The 27,883-nt window shown below is 38.8% G+C and overlaps 1 protein-coding gene across 1 annotated transcript; it reads left to right on the forward strand.

Annotated features, from left to right (window-relative positions):
- The first annotated feature begins 11,817 nt into the window (after positions 1-11,817).
- STX11 (syntaxin 11) lies at positions 11,818-13,004 on the forward strand. Its single transcript, XM_043963944.1, has one exon. The coding sequence runs from the start codon at positions 11,818-11,820 to the stop codon at positions 12,679-12,681; it is 864 nt and encodes a 287-aa protein (XP_043819879.1). The 3' UTR covers positions 12,682-13,004.
- Positions 13,005-27,883: the final 14,879 nt, after the last annotated feature.

The raw sequence follows: 27,883 nt of genomic DNA on the forward strand, positions 1-27,883 counted from the left end.
AACAAGTCACTCCATCTCCATCTCTTGTCTCAAGGTATTTTCTAAGCCATCCTTCACACCTGGAATACTCTCTCCTTATCTCTGTCTATAGGTTTTCCCGCCTTCAAGATGAAAATCTCATCTTTTACCTGAAGCCTTTCCCTACCCCCTTTTAATTCTAGTGCCTTTCCCTCTCTTAATTATTTCCTTTTTATTGTGAATAAAACTTGTTTGTATATATTTGTTTGCTTGTTGTTCTCCGCCATTAGATTTTCAGCTTCTTGAGGGCAGGGCCTGTCTTTTGCCTTTTTTTGTATCCCCAGTGATAAGCACACAATACGTGGCACACAGTAGATGCTTATTATTTGTGTGTGTGTGTGTGTGTGTGGCACTTGGGGTTAAGTGACTTGCCCAGGGTCACACAGCTGGTAAGTGTCAAGTGTCTGAGGTCAGATTTGAACTCAGGTCCTCCTGACTCCAGGGCAGGTACTCTATCCACTGTGCCACCTAGCTTCCAGTACATGCTTATTAAATGTTTATTGACTGTACCACCTAGTTGCCACAGTTATGGAAGTATGTTATCTTCAGTATTCCCTTAAATAAACCATTATTTTACATTTCATTTAGAAATTGGATCTTCAAAATTTCAATAAAAATGATTTTCTTATACCAGCAAAGGAGATAAGTACTGGCCATATAATGGGAAGAGTATTGGCCTGGGAGTGAGTAAAACGGGAGTGGGTACTAGTTCCAACTTTGCTTCAACTTGCCCCATAAGCCTGAACAAATCTAATCAGTGTTCTGGTGTGTTTTGAAAGAAGGATGGGGTTGAACTAGAAAACCTGTCTAGTCACTTCCAGCTTTAGCATCCTGTTACTACTACTTCTTCTTCTTCTTCTTCTTCTGTTTTTTTTTTTTTGATGAGGCAATTGGGGTTAAGTGACTTGCCCAGGGTCACACAGCTAGTAAGTGTCAAGTGTCTGAGGCCAGATTTGAACTCAGGTCCTCCTGAATCCAGGGCCAGTACTTTATCCACAGTGCCACCTAACTGCCCCAAAGTAAGTTTTCTTTTTTTGTTTGTTTTTGGGGTTTTTGTTTTTGTTTTGTGGGGCAATGGGGGTTAAGTGACTTGCCCAGGGTCACACAGCTGGTAAGTGTCAAGTGTCTGAGGCCAGATTTGAACTCAGGTCCTCCTGAATCCAGGGCTGGTGCTTTATCCACTGCGCCACCTAGCTGCCCCTCTGTTACTACTTCTTGAATCTACATACTCTGGTATTCCAAGGGGCCATGATTTATCAGCATGGATAATCACTCCATCCACGTAGATCTAAAGTTCTCTACACCTTCATGTGTTGTTGTGACTAAAAAAATAAGGTAAAATCCCCAGATGCTGATGAGCCTTTCATAATTTAATTAGGCCAATCCTTAAAAGACAATTCCAGTTGGTCTCCAGGCCTGTGTTGGAAACCTTTTTGGTTTGACAGTATTGCTCAGAGTTTGCAGTGTTAACATAGACTTTGGGCAATGAGGATCATCCCCACACCAAAATGAAGCATCAGAGTAGGACTTTAGTGGGGAAAAGGGCAGCATCAGAAATGAATTTTGAATATGGACATCTTAAAAGGTAGAAATGGAATGGAGTTAATGGATAATAATCAACAGAAATTTATTAAGTACCTATTTTGTACTAAGCACTATTCTAAGTGCTAGAGATATTGCAGGCATAGTCAGCAGCATGAACAAAAGCATGGAGTTGGAAAATACTGGAAACCTACAGTATGCCCAGAGTAGCCCAATTTGGTTTGAGCAAGTGGAAGAAATAAGGTGAGGTCAGCACTTGGATTAGGGTCCCTGTCTTTTTGGCCTTTTCCATAAATAAGTTAACTAGTCTTTTTTTTTAATGATCTTGACAAACATAAACATTTCAAAGGTGCTTTGCATGATTCAAAAATCACACAAACAACAGAAAAAAAGATTGCATGTGAAACTGAATCTCTATTAGAGAGGCATTTTTTTCCTAGATATCTTTTTTTTTTTTTTTGGTGAGGCAATTGGAGTTAAGTGACTTGCCCAGGGTCACACAGCTAGTAAGTATCAAGTGTCTGAGGCCAGATTTGAACTCAGGTCCTCCTGAATCCAGGGCAGGTGCTCTATCCACTGTGCCACCTAGCTGCCCCTCTTAGATATCTTTTAAGGGAGCATGAGACCAAACTGTAGGCAACTCAATGGGAGGCCCCTGGTGCTAGGGGGAAAGTGCAAGACTTTGAAGCACAAGGTCTCAGTTTGAATGACAGCCCTGTTACTTTGTACCTATGTAAACTTGGGTGAGTCATTTCACTTCTCCAGGCCTTGGTTTCCTCCCCCATAAAATGACAGGTTGGACTAGATGACCTCCAAGGCCTTTTCAGTTCTATGGCTATGATCCTTAGAATCGAGTCATATAGAAAGGATGACTCCTACTCATCATCGCACTGCATTTGGGGGCTTTCTCCTATTTAGAAATCTCTCCAAATTCCCCAAGTTACTTAAGAAGTGAAGACATTAAAAGCTATATTTATCCAGAAAGTTGGTATTCGTTTAGAAGGCTTATGCATAAAGCAGTATGTGACATCAAAGATACCAAAGTGAGGGGGCAGCTAGGTGGCGCGGTGTATAAAGCACCGGCCCTGGATTCAGGAGGACCTGAGTTCAAATGTGACCTCAGACACTTAACACTTACTAGGTGTGTGACCCTGGGCAAGTCACTTAACCCCAATTGCCTCACAAAAAAACAAAAGCAAACAAACAAACAAAAAAAAGATACCAAAGTGGAATGGCCTGCCTCAGAGGTAGTAAGGTCCCTGTCATTAATAATAAAATTCACTGTCAGTCATAAACAAACTGAAACTGAATGCACATTTGTCAGGGATATTGGAGAAGCTATTCTTGTTCAGGTATAGTTCAGAAGAGGAAGGGAAAGGAATAAACATTTATTAAGTGCTTACTATTTGCCAGGTACTGTTCAGAGTACTTTTCAGTTATTATCTCATTTGATCTTCCCAACCACCTTGGAAGGTACTTGGAGATATCATTTTAGAGATGAGCAAACTGAGGCAGAGATTAAGTGCCTTTCCTGGGCAGTGGGGTGGGGGGGGGTCACAGAGTATCTGAGGTTAAATTTTAACTCAAATCTTCCTGATTCCAGGACCAGCGCTTTATCCAGTGCATCCCCTAGCTGCCTCAATTTGAACTGAATGAACTCTTGGGTTGGACTTTGAAATTATATGAATCTAGGGCAGCTAGGTGGCGCAGTGGATAGAGCACTGGCCCTGGATTCAGAAGGACCTGAGTTCAAATCCGACCTCAGACACTTAACATTTACTAGCTGTGTGACCCTGGGCAAGTCACTTAACCCCAATTGCCACACACACACACACACACACACACACAAATGTTCAGAAATTATATGAATCTATCAAAAAGGTAATTGACAGAAGCTTTGTCCTCAAGAGGCTTATAACTATTTAATTGCACAGTTAAAGTACTTGTATTATCTAGTTCAGATGACCTGTGGAGAGTGTTTCTTTAGTACTCCCAAGACTGCATAGTGAGCTTTGGGCTTTCTGTCTTTGAGGTTCTGAGAGAATGAAATCTCCTAAACATCTTATATGTGCTGCTAAACAATTAGCTTGGGAATATGAGTATTTTACAAGATTTCTAATTCATTTGTTTTGTTAAATTAATTCTTTTATTTGAAATTACCAGTAGCAAATATAATAACATCCTTTCCTTTCTAAGATATTCCCATGGAGTGGTTTTAATAAGCAAATTAAAAAAAAACACTATCATGGGTCATTAACAATAAAATCTATTTGTGGCTTAGCTTGAGGTTTTCTTGAGTTTTTTTATTTCATTTTAACAACTTAGTGGTGGTAAAATTTAATAATGTTTTGAGTTTTGTTGAAGATAAAAATGAGAAAACATTTATACATCTTTACAAAAAGTATTAACACTGGATTTGGGAGAATATTAAAAAAAGTCAGATGTGTTAAAATCTCATGACATGTTTTTGTTGTTCTTAAAGAGACAGTTCTCAAAAAACCTTGGATTCTTTTTCTTTCTTTCTTTTCCTTCCTTCCTTCCTTTCTTTCTTTCCCCCTTTCTCTACTTGAAAGCATCTTTGAATTCTCAGGGCCTCATGATGTAACATTAGCTTAGATATAAAGAAACCTGAATTCTAATCCTAGTTCTGTTACATCCTAGGTTTTTTATTTGCAACAAGTAAGTTCACCTTTCTCTGAGCCTCAGTCACAGAAATCTGTAATATCTGAGGCTTGAACCAGTTCAGAGATTCTTAATGATTTTTGTGTCAAAGGACCCTTTTAGGCAGTCTGGTAAAATCTATGGACTGCATCTTGGAATAATGTGTGTGTGTTTCTAAATAATTGAAGGAAATGTTAATTTTCAGTTAGCAGTAAGTGAAAATAAAGATGAAATTTTTTCCCACCCAAGTTCACAGACCCTCTGAAATCTATCCATGGAGGCCTTGGGGGCTTGTGCACCCTAGATAAAGTGCCCTGTTGCTAGATTCTCTCTTCTAGTCCCCTATAACTCTAACAACCCATGCCTGATCCTTTATGTGGTTCATATGAGACATGAAGAGAAAGATTCTCTAATAAAAGAGAAAAATATAAATATTTTAAATGACCAGTTCTGGAAGACTCATACATCCATACTTACCCTTTCCTGGAAAGAGCAACTGACATATTCAAGTACTGTTAATTGAAGTTAAATTCATACTAGCGGGGCAGCCAGGTGGCGAAGTAGATAGAGCACCGGCCCTGGATTCAGGAGGACCTGGGTTAAAATCTGGCCTCAGACACTTGACTCTTACTAGCTGTGTGACCCTGGGCAAGTCACTTAACCCCAATTGCCTCACCCCCCAAAAAAATTTTTTTTAATTCATACTAGTGGGGCAGCTAGGCAGTGCAGTGGATAGGGCACCAGCCCTGGAGTCAGGAGTACCTGAGTTCAAATCCGGCCTCAGTCACTTAACACTTACTAGCTGTGTGACCCTGGGCAAGTCACTTAACCCCAATTGCCTCACTTAAAAAAAAATTCATACTAGCTCTGATTATGAGAAGCACCTCCAAATAATAGCATATTTTGTCATATGTTATTTAGCAAAAAGATGGTAAAGGATAATTATTAGCTAAAAAGCTATTCAAGATCTCTAGGTGCAGTGTCAAATGGAGAAGTGGAAAACAATGAGAACAAACAATGAGAAATATTAAAATTCCTTAATTTTTGTCAATATATGAGGTCCTTCTGCATAGCACTGTGCTAGTCACAGCTTCAAAAACAAGTGCCTTTAAAACAAGTCCCTTTAAAAACTTTATACTCTAGACGAGGGGTTCTTAACCTGGAGTCCACAGGTCCCCAAGGAGGCCATGGAAAGATTTCAGGGGGGGGTCCATGAACATGAATTGGAAAAATCATATCTTTATTTCAATATAATTGGTTTCCTTGGTAAGCTTATAGATTTTGTTTTATGCATTTAAACACATTATTCTGTTTTGTTTGTTTTTGGGGTGGTTTTTTTTTGGCAGGCAGTGGGGGTTAAGTGACTTGCCCAGGGTCACACAGCTAGTAAGTGTCAAGTGTCTGAGGCCGGATTTGAACTCAGGTACTCCTGAATCCAGGACCAGTGCTTTATCCACTGTACCACCTAGCTGCCCCCTAAACACATTATTCTGAGAAGAGGCTTCACCAGTCTACCATGACAGAAAAAATGGTTAGGAACCCCATCTCTAGACAAAGTACTGAGGTATGCAATTATTGTAACCTAGACTCCTCTCAATTATGGGCCCCTTGAAACCATCACCTGTTCATAGCACACTTTGGGTGCTCTAAACCATACCTGACATGCAGGGTACTAAGATTAATGGAGAGGAGCAGGGAGTGATTCTAGGCAAGGGAAATGGTATGAACAAATGAATTAGAGAACCTCAGAGTAGAAAATCAGAAGGACTTCAGAAGACCATCTTATCCAACCTATACCAGAACAGGGATTCCCTCTGCCACATCAATGACAAGTGCTCTTCCAGCCTTTCCTTGAAGACCATCTGTGAGAAGGAATCCACATAGGTCAGATCATAGAACCAAAGAAGTGTGGGATTTCTGTTCAGGGTGGATTGGAGGGATCGTGGAGCCTTTTTAAGAACCCATGACAGGAAAAAAACAACTCAGTGTGAAATGCTGACTGTTTAAAAACTGCTGCCTCAAGAATTGTGGCTAAAAAATTCATCAACCTACAACCAGCCTGGTGATGGACCTCTCCAAATTCAGCCAGGCTAGTCTTTGGAAGCTGATATATAGCCTGTTTCCACTAATACTTGAAGGCTTTTCAGTTGGGTGGGACCTGCTAAACCTTATGTCCTTCACTGTCCTACACTTCAAAAACAGGGCCATTATCACAGCACAATGAGGTATCAGGGCATGAGAGTGGAGGACCCCAGCCTTTACCTGCTTAAAACCATAGTTCCTCAAGAACTTTAAGGAGTAATGCTAATGGTAAGCACTTCAGACACAAAAAGCAAGACAATTTGGGTTTGATAGTTTGGGTATCAGAACCTTTCATTGTCCCTCCCCCTTGCCTCACAACAGAAAGGTGGTCCCCTGTTATGTCTATGAATAGGTTATGGTTACAAGCCAAAGTTATATTTGTGATCAAGATAACCACTGTAAACCAGACCCACAAGGCAAGACCTTTCAGGTCAATTTTTATAGTGATCATGGTAATAGAAAGGTGTGGGAGATACCTTCTTCAGTTCCGTTTCTCCCTAAATATAGCACCCAGCAACTCATTAATGTTGCTAAGAAATAATTTAACCACCGCCAAAGTCTTTAAACTGTGAGATGAGCAGATTGAGGTTTCCTGCCTTGAATGACTATCTGCATAGTACTACTACTTCCTTTTCCAGCTAACTGGAAGCCAGGGTACACATTACATAAGAGCAAGCACATACCTGAGTCTATGAAAACCCCTGTGAAACCGACATTGGCAGAATTTTTGGCAAATGGCACGGCTAGTCAAAGAAAAACTTTAGGAGCTTCTTATCTCCCTTGGGAACAAAAATAGATGTTAAGGCATGCTGTGTGGCCGGATCACTGATGCAAAGGAATAGGAATCTACTAAATAGGGATCCCACTCAATCACAGAATGTTATTAAATGGACCCTCAAGGAAGAAGCTGCAAGTGACCTCTAAGATAACAAAGATTCAACCATCCTAAGGCAAGTTTAATTATTTATTACTTTAAGTTCTCAGATCTGTAGAGACAACATCATAGGTTGTCATTTACTGGTGCTCAGCTAGAATATTCTAGTGGTTTTACACAATTCCTTTGTTGTTGTTCAGTCATTTTTTAGTCATGTCTGACTCTTCATAACCCCTTTTGGGGTTTTTCTTGGCAAAAATACTGTAGTGATTTGCCATTTTCTTCTCCTGCTCATTTTACAGATGAGGAAATTAAGGCAAATGAGATTAAACGACTTGCCCAGGGTCACACAGTAAGTGTCTAAAGTCAGATTCGAATTCAGGTGTTCCTGACTTTGAGCCTGGTAATCTCTCCATCTCTCTACCTAGTTGCCCACACTATTCCATATCACATACCATATACTGAAGTCAGACTGGATATTCCCTTACTATAGAACACATCGAGTGCTTTCCTGCTTCTGCGCTTTTGCTTTCTGTTTTTTATATCTGAAACACTCTCTCCATTCCTCCTGTCCTACCCAACCCCTAACTTTGCTGATTCATATCCTATCCATTCTATCATCTCCTCCATAAAACCTGTCCTGATTATCCCCATTTCAAAGTTCTCACTCCTTATTTAATAGCACACAGTACTCTTCTTCAGTTCAATGCAACAACACATAGAGATATAAAGATGACAAATGACTGTCCCTGCCCTCAAGAAAGCTTACAGTGTAGTAGAGAAATATGCCATCTATAAAATGAGGCATTTGGACAAGTGGATCTCTACAATCCCTTCCAGCTCCAGATGTTAGGATTCTATGACTGGTATAGAAATAAGTAGGTATGTGAAGGGAGCAAAGGAGAGATGTATTCAAAGTACCATAAGAACATCTTAGGGGGCCTACAACACTTTTAATTGGGAGATAGGGAACTTTTCATTGAGGAAGAACATGAGCCAGGTCTTAAAGGGAGAGAAGGATTTCAGTGAGCCAATGAGGAGGAGGGGAGTATGTTTCAGGCATAGTACATGGTCTGTATGAATTCACAGACTGTGTAGAGTCGATATTGTTGGTGGTGGTGGTCCTTTGTTCTCAAAGAAGACCATGACATCGGGTGATGTCATGACTTTCACTGAATTGGATAAATATCAGGACAACCAGAGATGGCTCTGGATGTTTTAAGGCAATTGGAGTTAAGTGACTTGCCCAGGGTCACACAGCTAGTAAGTGTCTGAGGTGACATTTGAACTCAGGTCCTCTTGACTTTAGGGCTAGCATTCTATCCACTGCCCTGCCTATCTGCCCCTAGAGGGGAGGATAAGATAAGGTAACAGTCATCACTTGGTTGAAATTTGGAGTGTGATTAGTCACATGTTACTTTGCATTAAAAGATTACACATTTAGAGCTGGAAGAGACTTTAGAAGCTGATTCCAATCTTCTTACTGTACAGATGAGGAAATGAGGTCCAGAGAAGTTGTGACATGTCTAAAATTACACAGGTAGTAACAGAATCCAGTATGCTTTCCCTTTATACCTCAGTGCCTCCTCTTGTGTGTGTGTATGTATGTATGTATATTTTTAAAAATTCTTCCTAGAATTCAAATTACTTCAGATGCAGGAAACATGCCTTATTCATTCTTTAGTCACTATCAGACCTGTTGACAGTGCCTCGAATATAGTTGGTACTTAATAAATGTTGGATGATTGAATGCTTGTGATTTGCTTATGTGCTTCTTCAGGTCATCAAGTTTGTTCAAAAGCCTGTACTTGGGGCAGCTAGGTGGTGCAGTGGATAGAGCACTGGCCCTGGAGTCAGGAGTACCTGAGTTCAAATCCGGCCTCAGACACTTAATACTTACTAGCTGTGTGACCCTGGACAAGTCACTTAACTCCAATTGCCTCACTAAAAAAAATAAACAAAAAGCCTGTACTCTTTTCATTTTCTCAGTTTGGGTTATTTATTTTCATTTGTTATTATGGGAAAATCTGAAGAGAAGAATGGGAGTAATTTCTCAGTGAAATCTGAACTCTTAAATTGTTGATTAAATACTGATTGTGCATAAAAGCAGCATTGAAGTCCAGGCACAGAGAGGCTCAGGCTACATCTGTCTTTGGGTGTTGTTGACAGCAATATTCATGTTTGTTTCAATATTCCACAAAACAAAAAGTCTCTGAAGCCAGCAGCTGTTGTCAGTACACTGATTACCATCCCTAAGAGATAGATAAAGTGTTGGAGAATTGGGGGAACCTTTTAACAAATCTTTAAGAAATCTGGAGGGTCTTGTGTGGGCTGATGATGAGTGAGATGAGCAGAATCAGAAGAACATTGTACACAGTATCATCAACATTGAGTGTTGATCTACTGTGATGGACTTTATTCTTCTCACCAATGCAATGGTACAGAAGAGTTCCAGGGAACTCATGATAGAAGAGCATCTCCAAATCCAAGAAAAAAAAAAACTGTGGAGTATAGATGCTGAATGAACCATACTATTTCTTTTGTTTTTGGTGCTGTTGTTTTTTCTATTTTGAGGTTTTTCATCATTGCTCTGATTTTTCTCTTATAACATGACTAATGCAGAAATATGAGTAACGTTACTATGTATATATATATATATATATATATATATATATATATATATATATCCTATATCAGATTACCTGCTGTCTAGGGGAGGGGGGAGGGAGGGAGAAAAATCTGAAATTGCAAAGCTTGTATAAACAAAAGTTGAGAATTATCTTTACATGTAATGGGAAAAAAATACTTTATTAATTAAAAAAAAAGAATCTCTCTCTCACACACACACACAGCTTTAAAGTTTTCAAAGTTTTTTCAAATGGTATCTCATTTGCTTCTTCACAATAACTCTGTGTAGGGCAGATATATCCACATTTGCAAAGGGAGAAACCAAGGCAAACAGTAAGTAGTGAAACCAGGACTAGAACATTGGTAATTAATAATGATAGTTATATAGAATACTATTATATATTATAGCATCATACTATATTATCATTATTTTTGTTATTATATCTGGCATTTATAATGCACTTTAAGGTTTGCATATGTTGTCTCAGTTGATCCTCACAAAAGCCCTAAGAATTAGGTTTATTATCATCCCATTTTGCAGATGAGGAATCTGTGGCTCAGAAAGATTATATGATTTTCCTAGGGTCACATAGCTGGTAAGTGTCTGAGGCAGGATTCAAACTCCGAGACTCCTGACTCCAAGGCCAGTATTCTATCCACTATGCCACCTAACTGCCTGGAAACTGTCCTTGGAGTTAGGCCACCCATGTTCCCTTGCTATCTCACACACTAGCTGCATGACCCTGAACAAATCACCTCTCAAAGCCTCACTTTCCTCATATTAAACATGGGATAAATAATACAGGTGCTACTACCACACCAGGTTCTTATGCAGAAGGTACTTTGGAAACTTCCAAGCACTATATAGTTGTATTATAATAAAATGATTAAATATTAAATATAATAATTAAGTGGTTTATTATTATTATACATTGTTACATTCCTCCAAGCATTTTAACATAATAAACATTTTTATTTATAGTTTTGAGTTCCAATTTTTATCCCTCCTTCCTCCTTCCCTCTGTAACGATTGGAATGACGCCACCTGCTGGAGACTTACTGTAGAAGAGTTCTGCCCATGAAGTGAAGGTCTTTGAGGGCAAGACCAGGAGTCTTTTCTTTGGCGTCAGGAAGTGATGGGGGCTAGTGGGAGGAGGAAGGAAGAGACTGGTGCTCGGGCTCACTCTTTCCTTTGGACTCTGGTGGAGAGCGGAGCTAGAAATGTGCTCTCCCTTTAATAGATAGGAATCTAGACCTTTCTCTCTTTACCAAATTCTTATTCTCCTTAATAAACGCTTAAAAGTCTAACTCTTGCTAAAGCTTATAATTTATTGATGACCACTCATTAGATATTTTAGACAGTTTAGCTAGAATTTTAGCCCTTAACACCTCCCTCCACTCTCCCCCCATGAGGTGGCAAGCAATCAGTTATGAGTTATACATGTACAGTTATTGAAAACATTACCATATCAGTCATTTTGCATATGAAAACTTGAATAAAAGGAAAAAATAAAAGAAAGTGAAAAATTGCATGCTTCAGTCTGTGTTACATCAATATCAGTTCCTTGGAGGTGGATAGTATGTTTCATCAATAGTCCTTTGGGATTGTCTTAGATCATTGTACTGCTGAGAATAGTTGTCTTTCACAGTTCTTCATCAAACAATATTGCTGTCTTCGTGCACAATGTTCTCTTGGTTCTGCTCACTTCACTAAACATCAGTTCATACAGGTCTTTCCAGGCCTTTCTGAAATCATCCTGCTTGCCATTTCTTATAGCACAGTAATATTCCATCGCCATCCTATACCACAGTTTGTTTAGCCCTTCCCCAATTGATGGGCATTCCTTTGATTTACAATTCTTAGCCATCACAAAAAGAGCTATAAATATATTTGTACAAATAGGTCTTTTTCTCTTTTTTCCTCCAAGCATTTGACCATTACTGAAGGAACTCTTCAAAACATGACAATGCTGTTGATCTCATCCTATTCTGCATTTCTGTTTGCAGGCAAGATGAAAGACCGGCTCCCAGAGTTGCTGGAATTATCCAGGCAGTATGACCAACAGTTTCGTGATGGAGAAGATGAAAAGGACTCGGCCCAAGAAAACATTGTATTCGAGACAGACCATATCCTGGAATCTTTGTACAAAGACATCCGAGACATCCAGACAGAGAATCACCTGCTGACGGTGGACGTCAAGCGTCTGCGCAAACAGAACGCCCGCTTCCTCACCTCCATGCGCCGGCTCAGCAGCATTAAGCGGGACACCAACTCCATCGCCAAGGACATCAAAACCCGGGGAGAAGCCATCCATAAGAAGCTCCAGAGCATGAAAGCTTTCAGCGAGGCAGCGGAGGAGAAGCACGGAGCCAATTCCGCCATGGCCCGAATCTCCAAGGCCCAGTACAACGCTCTCACGCGGGCTTTCCAGGAGGCCATGCAGGACTACAACCGAGCCGAGATGAACCAGAGAGAGAACTGCAAGATCCGCATTCAGCGGCAGCTAGAGATCATGGGCAAAGAGGTCTCCGGGGCTCAGATAGAAGAGATGTGCGAGCAAGGCAAGTGGGATGTTTTCTCCGAGAACCTCCTGGCTGACGTTAAAGGGGCCCGGTCGGCCCTGAACGAGATTGAGAGCCGGCACAAGGAGCTCGTGAAATTGGAGAGCCGGATCCGGGAGGTGCATGACCTTTTCCTCCAGATGGCTTTGCTCGTGGAAGAGCAGGGGGACACGCTGAATGTCATCGAGCTTAACGTGGAAAAGACCCAGAGCTACACAGGAGAAGCAAAAGCTCACGTGAAGAAAGCGGTAGAGTACAAGAAGAGGAACCCTTGCCGGACACTTTGCTGCTGCTGCTGTCCGTGCCTCAACTGAGACGAACGGGACTGGAACCCCTGGGCCCCCATCGCCACCAAGCGACTGTGACTAGAACGTGCTCAGTGAACACATTCTGAGCAAGACTTTCACAGGCCTCGGACAAAAGTGAGTTGGACCTTCCTCGCTGGGACCTCAGGGATGGTTCTTAGTCATCTTTGTATCTCTCGAAGGGAAGAAACAGCAGCAGCAGAAGAGGAGAGTTGTACTAAAACGTTCAGTTCCACTTCCTCCCCAAAAGATAATCGATGCTGCCAAAGTTTTCATCAGTAAAAAAAAAAAAAAACCCACCAAGATTTGCTATCATACTAACTCTCCGTGTATAGTTGATCCAATAATACTTTCATTCTTTTTATGGAAAATAGAGACAGGGACAACATTCTTATCCCTGAAGAGTTAGTGCTATAAGCATTTTTCTCAGCATTCTCAGCGGAGGGAAGTCCAATTATGGGTCCACTAAAATCATGAGGTTTCTCAGTCATTTGATCATGGTCAAATAGGCTGATTCCAATAGAACTGGAAAAGTAAATTCCTTCCTCCCATAACTAGATGTGGGATTCTTCCTGGGACCTGTTCCTTAAGAATTTAATTCACTTGGAAACAGAGAGAAAATGTAAAATTGTCTTTCTCCCTTGATAATCAGGGTTTTTTTGTTTTGTTTTGTTGTTTTTAAGGTCATAACCCAGACAATTTCCTGGCCTAATCTTTATTATTGTATTAAACATTCACTAGTTCATTGTCTCCATTCTGTTGGAGAATATTTGGGGACAGTTTTAAATTATTTTTAAGCACTGAAGATTAAATAGGTACAAAGCACTTGGATTCTAGTACCCATATTTTTAGATGTCTGTATGTATGAAAATAACATAAAGTTCACTTTTTAACTTGTCAATTTTATGCACCCATGAATATCCTAGTACATACAAGAGTAGAACAGTAGTATTCACTCTTGTTTGTATGTGTTAAGCCAGCTCACTTTCCTTCAGATTTATAATACCTCTTGCTAAAAATAAATACTAGGGGCAGCTAGGTGGCAAAACTGGCCCTGAATTCAGGAGGACCTGAGCTCAAATCCAGACCTCAGACACTTGATGCTTACTAGCTGTTTGACTCTGGGCAAGTCACTTAACCCTCATTGCCCCACGTAAAAAATTAAAATAAATAAATACTAGGTAGAACCCAGTACTTTAAGTAAAGAAGCCCTCTCATTCTCACACTTCTTCTGGTTATAATTTTGTTTTTTAAATCTCTCCTCTGTCCTATAAAACCTACAAAAAATTCATTTTAGAACTCTTTGTAGTAATTCTGTATGGCAAAGATAAAAGAAAGGGTCCAGAAAAACATACAGAACAAAACATAACAGCACTCATTCGAGAATGTCTTACAACAGATGACAAAGCAATTAGCCACAGCTAATTCTTTCTTTAAACCCCATGCTAGACTGGAAAGAGGCCTAGCCTTGAAGTGAGGGCACCAGAGGGCTTGGATCTTGCTCTGTCACTTCAGTGTCAGTATAACATCAGTCAAGTCACTTTACCTCTCTTAATTTCAGTATCCTCATCTGTAAAATAATGGGTTCTATAATATTTGAAAATCATAGCTATAAAAACAAAATATTATCTATTATAAGGAATTAATGAGGACAATAAAGACGTAAATGATCTCTTGAGTACTTGCCATCTGTCAGATTTTATTAATTTAACTTATTAATTCTATTTTATGTGGGCCATTCCTTCTCTTGGAATTTAGAACTATCTGTGAAATGCAACTATTTAGGAATTTAGGGTATTTTAAAGGAAAACTATTCACTAACCTTTTTTTTACAAATCTTCTTTGTAAGTACTAATTATAGTTTTTCCCGATATTTTTGTGCCACATCCTTTTTTAACAATAGCCCCATATAATTTTATCTATTATTACAAACTAAAATTTACTGAATTAAACTTTGTGCCTAGGAGGAAGTTATCAGGGAAAACTCATTGAAAATTGAAATATTCCAAATGAAGATATTTTGTTTCTTCCCAGCCTTATGATTGGTTGGAGTATAAAACTTGTAACAGTGACTGAAATCATCAGGTAACAGAAATTGTACTCCATTAACACTGATCCTACCCACATTAACCATACACCCTGTCCCACTTCCAAACAAATTAATACCCTTTTGTTGCTCCTCTCAAACCATGGCAATGGCAAATCATTCAGGTCTCTAACAAATAGATTCTTGGGAAAACTCAGATAAAAAAGAGATAAAAAGATGAAGTAGAGTATCTATTTTTAGTTCCTTTACCTGGTTTATTTGAGATTGTGGCCCTGTAGGCAAAATATCTTGTTTTTTTCCAGGACAATGAGAGTTAAGTGACTTGCCCAGGGTCACACAGCTAGTAAGTGTCACGTGTGTGAGGCTGGATTTGAACTCAGGTCCTCCTGAATCCAGGGCTGGTGCTTTATCCACTACCCTACCTAGCTGCCCCAACAAAAGACTTTTGTTATTTTAATAATTAATTCTAGGGGAAACTAAGGGTTTTGAATCCCATCAGACTCATCTCCATAGTCATTACCATTTCCCTGGTTTCAAATATCAGATCTATCACTTTCTGCTTGTGCGATCCTGAGCAAGGCTCTTAAAATCTCTAGGCCCCAGTTTCCTTATCTGTAAAGTAAGGGAATAGTACTAAATGAGGATTTTTCCAGCTCTAAATCTAAGATCCCTTCTCAGTAACTGAACTATTACTAACTTAATACTATAGTTTGAGATACTTGTTCAATTTTCTCTCCCTTCCCTTTTTTTGTACATATGTATTTTTCTGAACAATTTGTATGAAAACCCAATGAAAAGTAAACTATTTATATTATTCCATATTCTGTTCCAAATTGTCTTTGTCACTACGTGTGGTTTTACATAGTTGTAGTTATTGTGTACAGTTCTGCTTTTCTCCCTTAATATTATTTCATGTATCTCTTTCCATATATTGGCATACTTGTTATTTTTAATAGCTATAAAATATTCTATATTATTAAGATACCATAGTTTGCATATCTGTTGCCTTAATGTAAAGCATTTGGGTTGTTTCTGACTTTTTTACTCTTATAAATAGCATTGCTATAAAATATCTTTGTATAAGTTACATTTCTTTTCTTTAGGATTATTTTCTTTATTAAAATAGCACTTTGATGTCTCATCATGGTATGATGAATAACCTTGAGTCTTCTAAGGCTATGACAGCATAGCATTAACTGTGTCAAGTCCTTACAGATTGGAAAAAATTAGGAGATGGGCTAGGCAATAGATTGTGTTTGACATCCAAGGTAAGTGCCAAGAAGTTCATAAGTAGTAGACCTCTTGCTGAACATTTTTGTTTATTCAGAGTTTGATATCTATAGGTAGAAACAATACAAGGTCAAAGAATATGAAGTATTCTGTGACTCTACCAAATATTGCCCCACTTTCTCTAGAAACATAGGGCCAATTTACATGGCACCAGGCTCTGTTACCCATTTTGAGTCAAAATTGCTTTAATACATTTCCTTCATCATTAATGAGTCTGTTATTTCTTTTGTGTGAAGATCCTCATTCACAAGTTAGAAAAAGGAATTCTGGGGGCAGCTAGGTGGCGTAGTGGATAAAGCACCTGCCCTGGATTCAGGAGTACTTGAGTTCAAATCCGGCCTCAGACACCTAATACTTACTAGCTGTGTGACCCTGGGCAAGTCACTTAACCCCAATTGCCTCACTAAAAAGAAAAAAGAAAAAGGAATTCTTTATTCATTTACAATGTTGGATTTTGTATAGCATAGGGGTAGTTATTACATCTAAAGAATACTAGCTAACGTCCACAGAAGGGAAGAACTATTCATACATTTTGTTTAAAAGTATACTTCCCTACTTTGTAGTACCTTTGTGACTCTGGGAAAGGAATTCAACCTCTATGGGTCTCAAACCTGTATAGGTCTCAGTCTCCTCATATATAAAATGAAAAGAATTGACCAGAATCAAGAGTTCTTAATCTGGGGCCACATGAACTATAAAAAAAGGATAACTGTTTCAATATTTGTAATACTATGTATTTTATTTTATGCATGTAAAAACATTATTCTAAGTCCATAGGCTTCAGCAGACTGCCAGTGGGGTCCACTGCAGGAAAAAAAAAAAGTTAAGAATCCTTGACCTAAGAAACCCTATGAGTGTGAAGGAGGCCTGTGTCTGGGGTAGCAATATCCATGGTCTCCATAGTGGTCTCCACCAGAGTTGCTCTGGCTAACAGCAGGAAAAGCTTCTACATCAGACAATTCAGCCACTACCAGGAGAGAGGTCACAGGAAAGAGATGGAGCTTGGCTGTTTGATCAGACAGTGCTTAGGGTGAAATGGGAGGTGCCTAATTACCAGTATGATACAAAGACTTTATGTTCTGATGAAACTTCTTTAAAAAAAACAAAAACCAAACAACTAGCCCCTCAACTGATTATAAACATAGGTGTACATTAAGTTATGGAATACTATTCTAATCATTCTGTTAATGCATGCTTATTCTTTCTGTGACTTAGCATTCCTTTTTGTGAGTAGGAATAAATCACTTATCTCATATTTTCCACTCACTCCAAAAAAAAAAAAAAGAATTAGACTAGATAATCTTTAAGGTCGGATTTAGTTCTAAATGCTGTGATCTTCTCAACTCAGATAATTGTTTAGGAAAAAGCTTTGGTCAGATAACAGGCCTGTAGAAAAAGAAAATATACTTACATGTCACAAGTATGCCTGAATTTTATACATTTCAAATGGGTAAAGAGAGTAAAGCCTACATTTTAATTCGCTTAGATAACTGGCTGGCAATTACATTTAGAAAGAGTAGGACGTTCCCCCCACTCAGGTTTCCCGTTTCTGCAGCTCAGGTAGTAGCTCTACTGTGGGTCTTTCTCTGTGAGTGCTCAATATGAACCCAAGAAGATCAGCTATTAAATATTTTGGAAAGGTAAAAGAGCAGACAGCTCGACTGACGATCCTTAATAAAGTGACAACAGTAATCTAGCAAGAATAAGAACCAAACTAATTTGCGTATAGGGAACTTTTTCTCTTGCAGTGATAAGGATGTTTGTTTGCTTTTATAATTGCATGTTTGGCTCTATGTACAAGCTGATCTGGAGAAGGAGGACAGTATCCAACTCCAGAAGAAAAATTAAGGTGAAGGGGGGACTATTGACTCAATTAAACTTGACAGTTTCGTGTGTTTACTCTAGTGCTCCTCCTATAGAGGTCAGGGTGAAGTATTGGAGGAGGGAGGATTGGAGTCGTGGGAATGAGCTGCAGAGCTCAGTTAGTTGTAAATTAAATGAAAGTAAGGAATTGGCTTTCTCCACATCCTAGTCTATCTCCTTAGGTCTTCTCTTCCCTCTACCTACAGAACTAAGTGGTTGATGAACAGTTGTGTTGTTTTGTTTTTCATTTTGATCTATGAGGAATCTCACTGCCAAAGGCTGACCACTAAGTGATGAAATCTTTGGCCATGGCAATCAATAAAAGAAAAAATATATATACATATCTATATGCATATATGTAAGTTCTCATTAGATAAAGGAATCATGATTCTGTAATTCTTTGTGAGTCAGCAGAGTTGGTTTTATAATGCATCAAAAATGGATAAAAAAGAAATAGCATTTCATGGGACATTTGTCATTTAATGGAACATTACAGGGCTTCATGATAATCATAAGCAAAAAAACACCACCCTGAAATTAGTCGTGGCTAATGAATCTTGGGATGAACAAAGAAATCAATTCTACAAAAAACTCAGTAAGATTCTTCAAATAACATCAAGGTATACTTTAATACTTGGTGACTTCAATTTAAAGGTGCACATATTTCAAAAATAGGTTGAAAAATAAGCAAAGAAAAAAGGTATTATAGACTAAACTGTACTGGACTATACAAAAGTGTCACACTTATACAGGGTATCTCAAAGGTTTTACTACAGCTTTAATATCTAATTTAATGCACTAAAACCTTTGGGACATCTGGTATGTCATGAATATTTTCTTCAGAAAATGAAAGATGCTAGACACTGAAAGCACTGAATAGTTTTATATTTCAATGGATCTTGAATCTATTTATGTGGGTGCTTCTTCCTGTGCTCCTGTGATGTTGATTTCATTCCATCCATGCCTAGATATCCTTTTCTAGTTTTGTCCATGTCGTCCCATAAGTCTTCCACAAGGGATCCACCAAAATACTGAGGTGGTGTATAAAGGGGTGTCTTTCTCTACATCTCTTGATATCACATCAGGCTCTCAATGCATAACCAGCCCATTTTTTTCAAAGTCATATACCAATCTGACATCATCCTTAACGTCATATCTACTATGGTTATTATTATGTTTGTATTATGTTGTAGGCTACTCACATTCACTATGTGCCTTTCTTTTGCTGACTGACTTGCATCTTTAATTGGATTCAATTTAATTAGACAAAAACATGCTCCTGAGACCACAGTATTCCATGATTCACAGACATACAACATCCACTGAAAGAATGTTGGTATTAGGAACGGAGAATCTTTGTTTTAGGGGCCATTGAAAACATTGTACTATTTCTTACAATTTCCCACTCGTTTACTCTTGTTGAGTTTTGGACCCAGCTTATTGTCTATGTATGGCATCTATCCAAGACATATGTACTGAGAGATCCATTTTGAATGGATTTGTCCATCCAATTGCAGATCATAGGTGGGACAATAAACATTCTTCATCCATGTGATTCTCCCCAAGTGGCTAGTTAAACTGAATTTTTCTGGATATTATTTACTAGATTATACAATGAATGAATGAACCCCTGAATGCCAAAAAATGAAATTAAGTATGTCTCAACACACAGGAAATGACTAGTTATTGATGTGGTAGGCTTTTCTGAATCAGCTGTCTGTGCAGAGTCAGTGCAAGTCAACTGACTTGTTGGCTCAAAGAGGTCAAAGTCAACACTAAAAGTGAAGAAAGGGTAAAAAACATGTATTTAAAATAGCTCAACCTGATTTATCTGAACAAGGAGTTGACATAAGAAATTGGGAAATGAATGATGAGAGATATCACCATTTCCTATGGAAATTTAACTGAGGTAAACTGCCAAAATGAGGAGACCAAAAGAGCCTAGTAACATTTTCAGTCAGCAAACACTTAAGTTTTTATTAAATGGACAGACATGGTAGCAAAGAACTATACCAGTATAGATTATAAACTCATTTACAAAGTATTACTAAGGAGAGTGATAGGAGATTCTTAAGTAGTATTCTTTCATAAAACAATGAAGCACTAGAAGGTGAAATTGTTTAGGAACAATATAGTTGGGGACAGTATTTGGGATATGTCTGTTTTGTATCAATGCATTTTAATAGTAAGGAGCAATGGAAAGTAAAATTAATGTGAAGAAATCTTGTCTTGAGACTCAGTTAAACCAAATTAGTCAGAGAGCATTTAAAGATGAAACAGGAAGGAAGAAACAAGCAAAAAATGGAAAAGATCTGTCAGCCTATGTAACATGAGATTCTCTGGCCCCCACAGGCTGAAGACCACATGACCTATATTTTACCCCTCCCTCAAGATTCATTGCTACCTCTCTAAGAACATTGGGAAGAGGATCCCTTGTTTCTGCCACTGGCTCAAGCCCTCACTGATTTTTCCCCCAATTTTAGAGGTCCAATAACCTCAATTCTACTTAGCCACTTAGCAGTCAAATTTGCTTTTACAGAGGAATATTTACTTCAAAGATATAGCAAGAAAAAACATAAAAACATTTCCCTGGCACCTTAGGAACATAATCTCCCCTATACTATCTTGGAAAAAGGAACTAGGTTCATACTCTACCTCACTTCCTACATAGCATTAGTCCCATCAAGTTCCAAGTCCTAAGCATTTTCCTGAGGCTTGTGTTCCAGGACCCTGGCTTCCCTGTTGGGTCTAGGGCTCCAAGATTATCATGGCCCAAACTCCTAATTTGGAAACTCCATTTCCTGCTCCTAGAACTGAAAAAACACTAGTACAGACCAAAATCTCAAGTCCATTTCTCAAGGCCACAAGAACTAAGAGGAGGGAAATTTACTACTTCCCCACTAATCTTAATGCATGGATGCCACATGAAAGAGAGAAAGGTTGTTCTCAATAAGATAGATATAAAAACACAGCCAGTCTAGCTATACAGCCACTGGAAAGATGTTTCTACCCATTCAGCAGGGCAACGCAGGATGTTTTCTCCCAGAAGGAAATCCCTGGAATCTCTCACATGGGTATCTCCATCTTAGGAATGTGCCACAAACTCCATCATATATATTTATAACAAACTCCTTTCTTCATCAATAGCAGTGGGACCACCATATTTAGGGTCCTCAATGTGTTGAAAGAGGAAGTAGAAATGTATTTAAGTAAACCAAAATAAGAAAAACAGCTGGAGCAGGCCAGCAGTATACTAAATTATACTGGTGACAAGATAATATTGAAGGTATTGAAGAATCAAGCCTCAAAACATTTTAAAGAGGGAAAGATACCAAATGTTTAGGGGGAATATATCACAGATGGTTTTATTACTGGTGGAAAAAAAGATTGAGGAAACATCAATAACCAATGACTCACATGCCTACTTTTTCACTTCTATAAAATCTTTATGAGAATTAATAATAGCTAACATTTACATCATGCTTGAAGGTTTATGCTCTACTTTACATATGACTTCATTTGATCCTTACAACAACCTTATAAGGTAGGTATCATTATTAAGCCCATTTTAGAGATGAGAAAACCGTGGCCAAGGTTAAGTGACTTGTTCAGATCATATAGCTGGTGTGTGTCTTAGGCAGATTTTGAGCTCAGGTCTTCTTGACTCCATGTTCAGCACTCTTACTCATTGTGCCACTTCTCTCCCTTCCAGGGAGTTATGTCAATGATTGAAGCCCTAATTTCCTAGACTTATTATGACTCAAAGATGATTTTACTTTTAGGAAAACTTCACCTAGCCTATGTGACAGAGTCCTTAGAAGATGCCACTGCTGCCATAGTAAATACCATAATAAAAATAGGTAAAAGATATAGACTTGTGACAGTTATATTCTGGAACAGACAATCTGAAAAATCGACAACTGAAAGGTACAGAGAAGACAATATCCCATTGTGTGTTCTTGCATGTTGACTCTAAAATAGTATTTATTATGGTAGAGCATTATGCAGTCTTAAATGTTCTCCAACAAAGTGTCTTCCATATATGTAGCTGTCTGGACATGTTGAGTTTGGAGTTCCAATGGGACTTCCAATCTGTGATGTAAAATATGCCTTTGGTGATGCAGGAACTCAAGGTGGCTCAGTGGATAGAGAGTTGGGCATGTAGTTAGGAAGTCCTGAGTCCAAATCCAGCCTCAGACACTTACTAGCTATGAGATCCTGAACAAATCACAACCTCTATCAGCCTCAGTTTCCTCATCTATAAAATGGGCATGATAATAGCACCTACCTTGGAGGGTTGTTGTGAGGATCAAATGGGATAATATACATAAAATGCTTTGTAAGCTTTGAAATATTATATAAATGCTAGCTATTATGGGTTTTTTTTTTTTGGTGACGCAATTGGGGTTAAGTGACTTGCCCAGGGTCACACAGCTAGTAAGTGTGTAAAGTGTCTGAGGCCGGATTTGAACTCAGGTCCTCCTGACTCCAGGGCCGATGCTCTATCCACTGCACCATCTACCTGACCCGATGCTAGCTATTATGTAAAAATGTAGGTATGACTACATTAAGATTAAGATTATATGAAATTCTTTTCTCATATTAAGATTATGAGTGGATAAAGCACTGGCCCTGGATCCAGGAGGACCTGAGTTCAAATCTGGCCTCAAACACTTTAGACACTTACTAGCTGTGTGACCCTGGACAAGTCATTTAACCCTCATTGTCCTGCCAAAAATAAAAATATATATATATATATATATATATGAAATTATTTTTTCAATTATCTTCTATTATCAAATGAAACATAAAATTGGGAGAAGTATGTTCACTAATGGTATTTGCCACTTAATGGAAAATCTCTAGCATAGGATACAAATGGAAAGCAATTCCCTAGATATGGTGAGGCCCTCCAGAAACTCCTGTTTTAACATGATATATCAACTGCATCAAGACACAGAACATTACAGAGATGCTTAAATGAGATTCACAGCCATACACAAGTTCTACCTAGAATTCCATACAAACACACATGCAGAGACACACACGAATGGATATAGACTATCTGTTGCACAAACTGTGATATGCAATTGGCACAACAGCCCATTCAACTGGCCTTGGACAATGAGGTGGGCATAGTAGCAAGAGAGTGCCAAGATTCCATGTGAGAAACACTTTCAATGACCCCCTAGCTTTATCTTACACTTAAAGCATGCTTTTAAACTGCAATATCATTCTGACAGTGGCTACAAATTCTGGATTAGTACAATCACCAAAGGATCAAAATGTGGGTCATTCAAAGGACAGTGGAGAAACTCAAGGTAGGGAGGTAGACACAAGGAGGCTAAAGTACATTTCTACTGATGACCTTTACAAAAGAAATTACTCAAGTGATATTACCAGAAAAGAAAGTGAGCCATTTACAATGAAACCAAAAGATAGCCCTTGGCATGCATTGTTACTCACATATGGTTATGAGTCCTAGAAGAAGGAAACCAGCATATGAGGTGGATCTCCTTTGGAGGAATTATGGAATGGCATGAACAAGGGCCCCATGAGAAAAAAATAGAGATAGATTGCAATCTGTGCCATTGGAAAAAGGCCACATATTCATGAAACCACAGATGGATTGAAACATTAAAGTAACTAGAAATTATAGGAGACTACCTCAATCCAGCTAAAGGATGAAAATATCTGAAAGCTACTGACAAACACTGTAGAGTTTAATTTTGCCAATTCAATCTTTTGTACTAATTCTGCTCTCTTTGGAACTCAAAGGGGCAAACAACAAATAGCCCTTGCAAAGGCTAAAGCTTTAAACCAAAGTCTCATTTTACTATTATATACTCACAATGGGAAAAAAAAGTGCTAGCTAAATTCACAGACATAAGTAGTGAGGTGGTTAATACATTGTCTAATAAGATCACTGATGATGATGAGCAGATGTTGGAACTGTTTTCCCTTTTTTTTTTTTTTTTTAAACAAACCATGGCTAGGAGTGGTGGCTCAGACCTATAATTTCCAGCTACAGGGGAGGCTAAAGCTGAGGGATCTCTTGAGTTTAGGAGTTCTGAGCTGTAGCAAGCTATCCCATTTGGGTGTCAACATTAAATTTAGCATTACAACGATGAGCTCCCTACATCACAGAGGCCAACAGGTTGCCTAAGGAGGAGTAAACTGAACCAGGCTGAAGATGAACTAAGGCAAAACTTCTGTGCTGGTGGATAATAGGATTGAGTATTCCCTGCATCTTCAGCCTAGGTGACAGAGGAAGACCCAGTCTTTAAAAAAACAAACACAAACCGAAAATAACCACGACTTTTAGTCTGGGGTGCTGGAAAATGTAGTGACTTGCAATCAGGTAAACTGAGTTTATATCTTGCCTCCATCATTTACTAGCTGTATGATCATGGGCAAGTTACTTAATGTCTCACTGCCTTGAGGTGACTCTCATAATATTATGTTACAGATGAGTTTCTGATCTGCATTGGTGGAGATAGGTTCAGAATTGCCTCATCCCATGAAGTTATGTCACTTTCCTGCCTTTGCTCAAAAAGCTTCAGCAGTTCCACAGGGCCTAGGAAGTAAAATCCAAACTCATTAGCCCTTCAAGGCCCTTCATAATTATGTCCCCGGGTTACTTTTTTTAACCACATATCCAGAGATGTTCTGATAAATGTTTAATAACTGCCTCTCCAAAATAGTCAGGACATACTTTAAAATTTCATTTGCGGGGGGCGGCTAGGTGGTGCAGTGGATAGAGCACCGGCCCTGGATTCAGGAGTACCTGAGTTCAAATCCGGCCTCAGACATTTGACACTTACTAGCTGTGTGACCCTGGGCAAGTCACTTAACCCCCATTGCCCTGCAAAAAAAAAAAAACTCATTTGCCTTGTTAACATTTTCTCTATTACTTTCTTAAGTTTAGAAAATCAACAACATGACAAAACAAGCTTTGATTTGCAGTGTTTGCTAATTTGAGAGATGTAAATGCTCACACTAAAAATTTAACAATTGGCTCTCCTGATCCTGTATGAGCTGACTCCAGCATACCTCTACACATCTCCCACTGTCCTACAAACATAATTTCTCCACACCTTTGTTCATGTTATTTTCCTAAACAATAGTTCTTCCTCTTCTCCCCTAATACTATCCACATTTCCAGGATCCGTATCCCCTCTTCTGTGACATTTCCATGACTATCCTGTTTTGTGCAGTCGGTGCAGATATAACTCATGTTTTGAAAACATGAATTTGTTCCAACTCAGTTGATGTTTTAGGGAACATTTTGAGCATAATGTAAATTTTGATTTTGTTTCTGTATGATTTCTTCCACTAGAAACATAGAGAATGCAGAAAACATCACTATTTCACAATAACTTGAAAGCTGCAACCCTTCCCACTCCCCCTTCCCCAAGCAATTTTTAGGTCTTTCTTTCTTTTTTTTTTTTTTCTTTTTTTTTTTTAGTGAGGCAATTGGGGTTAAGTGACTTGCCCAGGGTCACACAGCTAGTGTTAAGTGTCTGAGGCCGGGTTTGAATTCAGGTACTCTTGAATCCAGGGCCGGTGCTCTATCCACTGCGCCACCTAGCTGCCCCAATTTTTGGGTCTTTCTAAAGGTAAAGTGCCATATTATCTAGTATAGTAGGAACTGTGAGAAAAGGCCTAGGAAGCATGGGATTATGGTTCTACCTTTTCATTAACATTGTTGACCTAAGAAGAATATATAAGATCGCAATATATAAAAGAATTATTTCTTTGTCACTCTGACATAATTTTGACTATGATTGGACTTGTTAGAATTGTAATGGCTGTTCAGATTTATTATTTTCTCTGAGGTCTGGAGCTATGCTTCAACATAGGGGGGGGTTTTTGTTTGATTGGTTTTTTGTGGGGTAATAAGGATTGAGTGACTTGCCCCAGGTCACACAGCTAGTAAGTATTAAGTGTCTGAGGCTGGATTTGAACTCAGGTCCTCCTGAATCTAGGGCCAGTGCTTTATCCACTGTGCTACCTAGCTGCCCCCAGCATAGGTTTTTTTTAAAACCCAGGGTTTTATCGCTATAATGTCTGATTTGTGGTAAATCCATTTTGGCAACGATTACCTACCACATGAAATCAGAGAGGAGATACTTCTCTTATAGTAATGTATGAGAGATTTCTTTCTTTCTTCCTTTTTTTTGGTGGGGCAATGAGGGTTAAGTGACTTGCTCAGGGTCACACAGCTAGTACGTGTTAAGTGTCTGAGGTCAAATTTGAACTCAGGTCCTCCTGAATCTAGGGCCAGTGCTTTATCCACTGCATCACCTAGCTGCCCTACACATGAGAGATTTCAATACATGCTAGTTGTTTTTTTGAATGATTGAATGAAATGATAATGAAAACTATTACAAAATTCTCTACTGAAGAGTATTTTGATATTCTATTATACTGTATGTATCATTGCTAAGGTGTCTTCAGGCAGAAGAAACAATCCTCCCTTAAATATGATTGCATCTGCATCCCCGGGGTGGCTAGGTGGTGCAGTGGATAGAGTGCCTGGACTGAAGTCAGGAAGACTCATCTTCCTCAGTTCAAATCTGTCCTCAGACACCTACTAGCTATGTGACCCTGGGCAAGTCACTTAACCCTCTTTGCCTCAGTTTCCTCATCTGTATTATGAGCTGGAAAAGAAAAAGGAAAACCACTCCAGTATCTCTGCCAAGAAAACCCCAAATGGGGTCACAAAGTGTCAGATGCAACCGAAAAGACTGAGTTAAAACTGTCTCCTCAGTTCCCTGTTGGTTCAAGATGACATGACATTTTGATGGCATCTCTCTCATTCTGTTTCCATGGGTCCCTTATTCCAACTGGATTGCTCATGGGCTAGCTGAGTTAGGAGTATTCAGATTTCCCAGGGTTCTTTCATAATAGATCTAAGGGAAATCACGGGAGCTACATACTCTATTCCTCCTACTGAAGTCCAGGGAAATATAGTTCCTGCTACAGTAATACCTCTAACAATTCCCTCTGTTGGTGTTGAAAAAATTGTAATAATGTCAACAACTCAAATTTGTACCTATTGTTTGAGTTCATTTATCTGTTTGGTATTGTGCCATGATTGTATCTCAGATTAGGCTATAAATTTGTAATAAGAAGCAATATAATGTTAAGTAGGATTCACTCATTCCAACATTTCAAAAGATACATGATTTTATCAGAATGGGCCCTTCCTTCACTTACACAGTTTGCAACCCCTCCATACTTTTTTATGAGTAGCTATGGTCAAAAAACCTCATTATCTATTGTCCAAACTCCTGAGGATGTATCTTGCCAGGTTTAGCTAGGATAGCCTGTGAAAAAAAAAAATCAAATTGGTCATTGGATGGGCCTATATTTAAAGGCTTTCCAGCTTGGTAAGACCTAGTAGAACTTGCACTTTACTAGTATGTTTAAAAATGCAGGGTCATCTGCCTGCTAAGATGAGACATTGGAGAAAGATTTTGGAGGAAGGAAGGAAGAAAGGGAGGAACGAACGAACAAAACAAGCATTTATTAAGTATCAACTATATGCCAGGCACTATATTAAATGCTTTATGAATATTATATTATTTGAGCCTCACAACAACCCTAGGAGGTATCTTATTATCCCCATGTTGCTGTTGAGGAAACTGAGGCATAAAGTGGTTAAATGACTTGCCTAGGGTCATATTGCTATTAAATGTCAGATTTGAACTGAGATCTTCCTGACTCCAGACCCAAACTTTATTCACTGTGTCTACCTTCAGAGGATTTGTCCTTTAGAGAATAGAGTTTAATCTTACAGAATTCAGCTATCCCAAAACAGAAGGATGGAATGACTTCATGTAAATATTTTCAGCATTTTATTTCTTCAGCGTAAGTATAATGGTTTCATCTGAGTAAATGCTTAGGAGTCTAACTGTGAATGTAACCTGGATTTCGAGCCTGGGGCTGTTTTGTGTGCTGCTGCTTAAGTGTGATTCTGAATTGGTGGAAGGAATGATGATTCAA

Source organism: Dromiciops gliroides, chromosome 4, assembly GCF_019393635.1.
Source record: "Dromiciops gliroides isolate mDroGli1 chromosome 4, mDroGli1.pri, whole genome shotgun sequence".
Lineage (NCBI taxonomy): Eukaryota > Metazoa > Chordata > Mammalia > Microbiotheria > Microbiotheriidae > Dromiciops > Dromiciops gliroides.

Excerpts from the sequence above, each read along its gene's own strand:
- STX11 (XM_043963944.1), top strand. The coding sequence starts at position 11,818 with ATGAAAGACCGGCTCCCAGAGTTGCTGGAATTATCCAGGCAGTATGAC.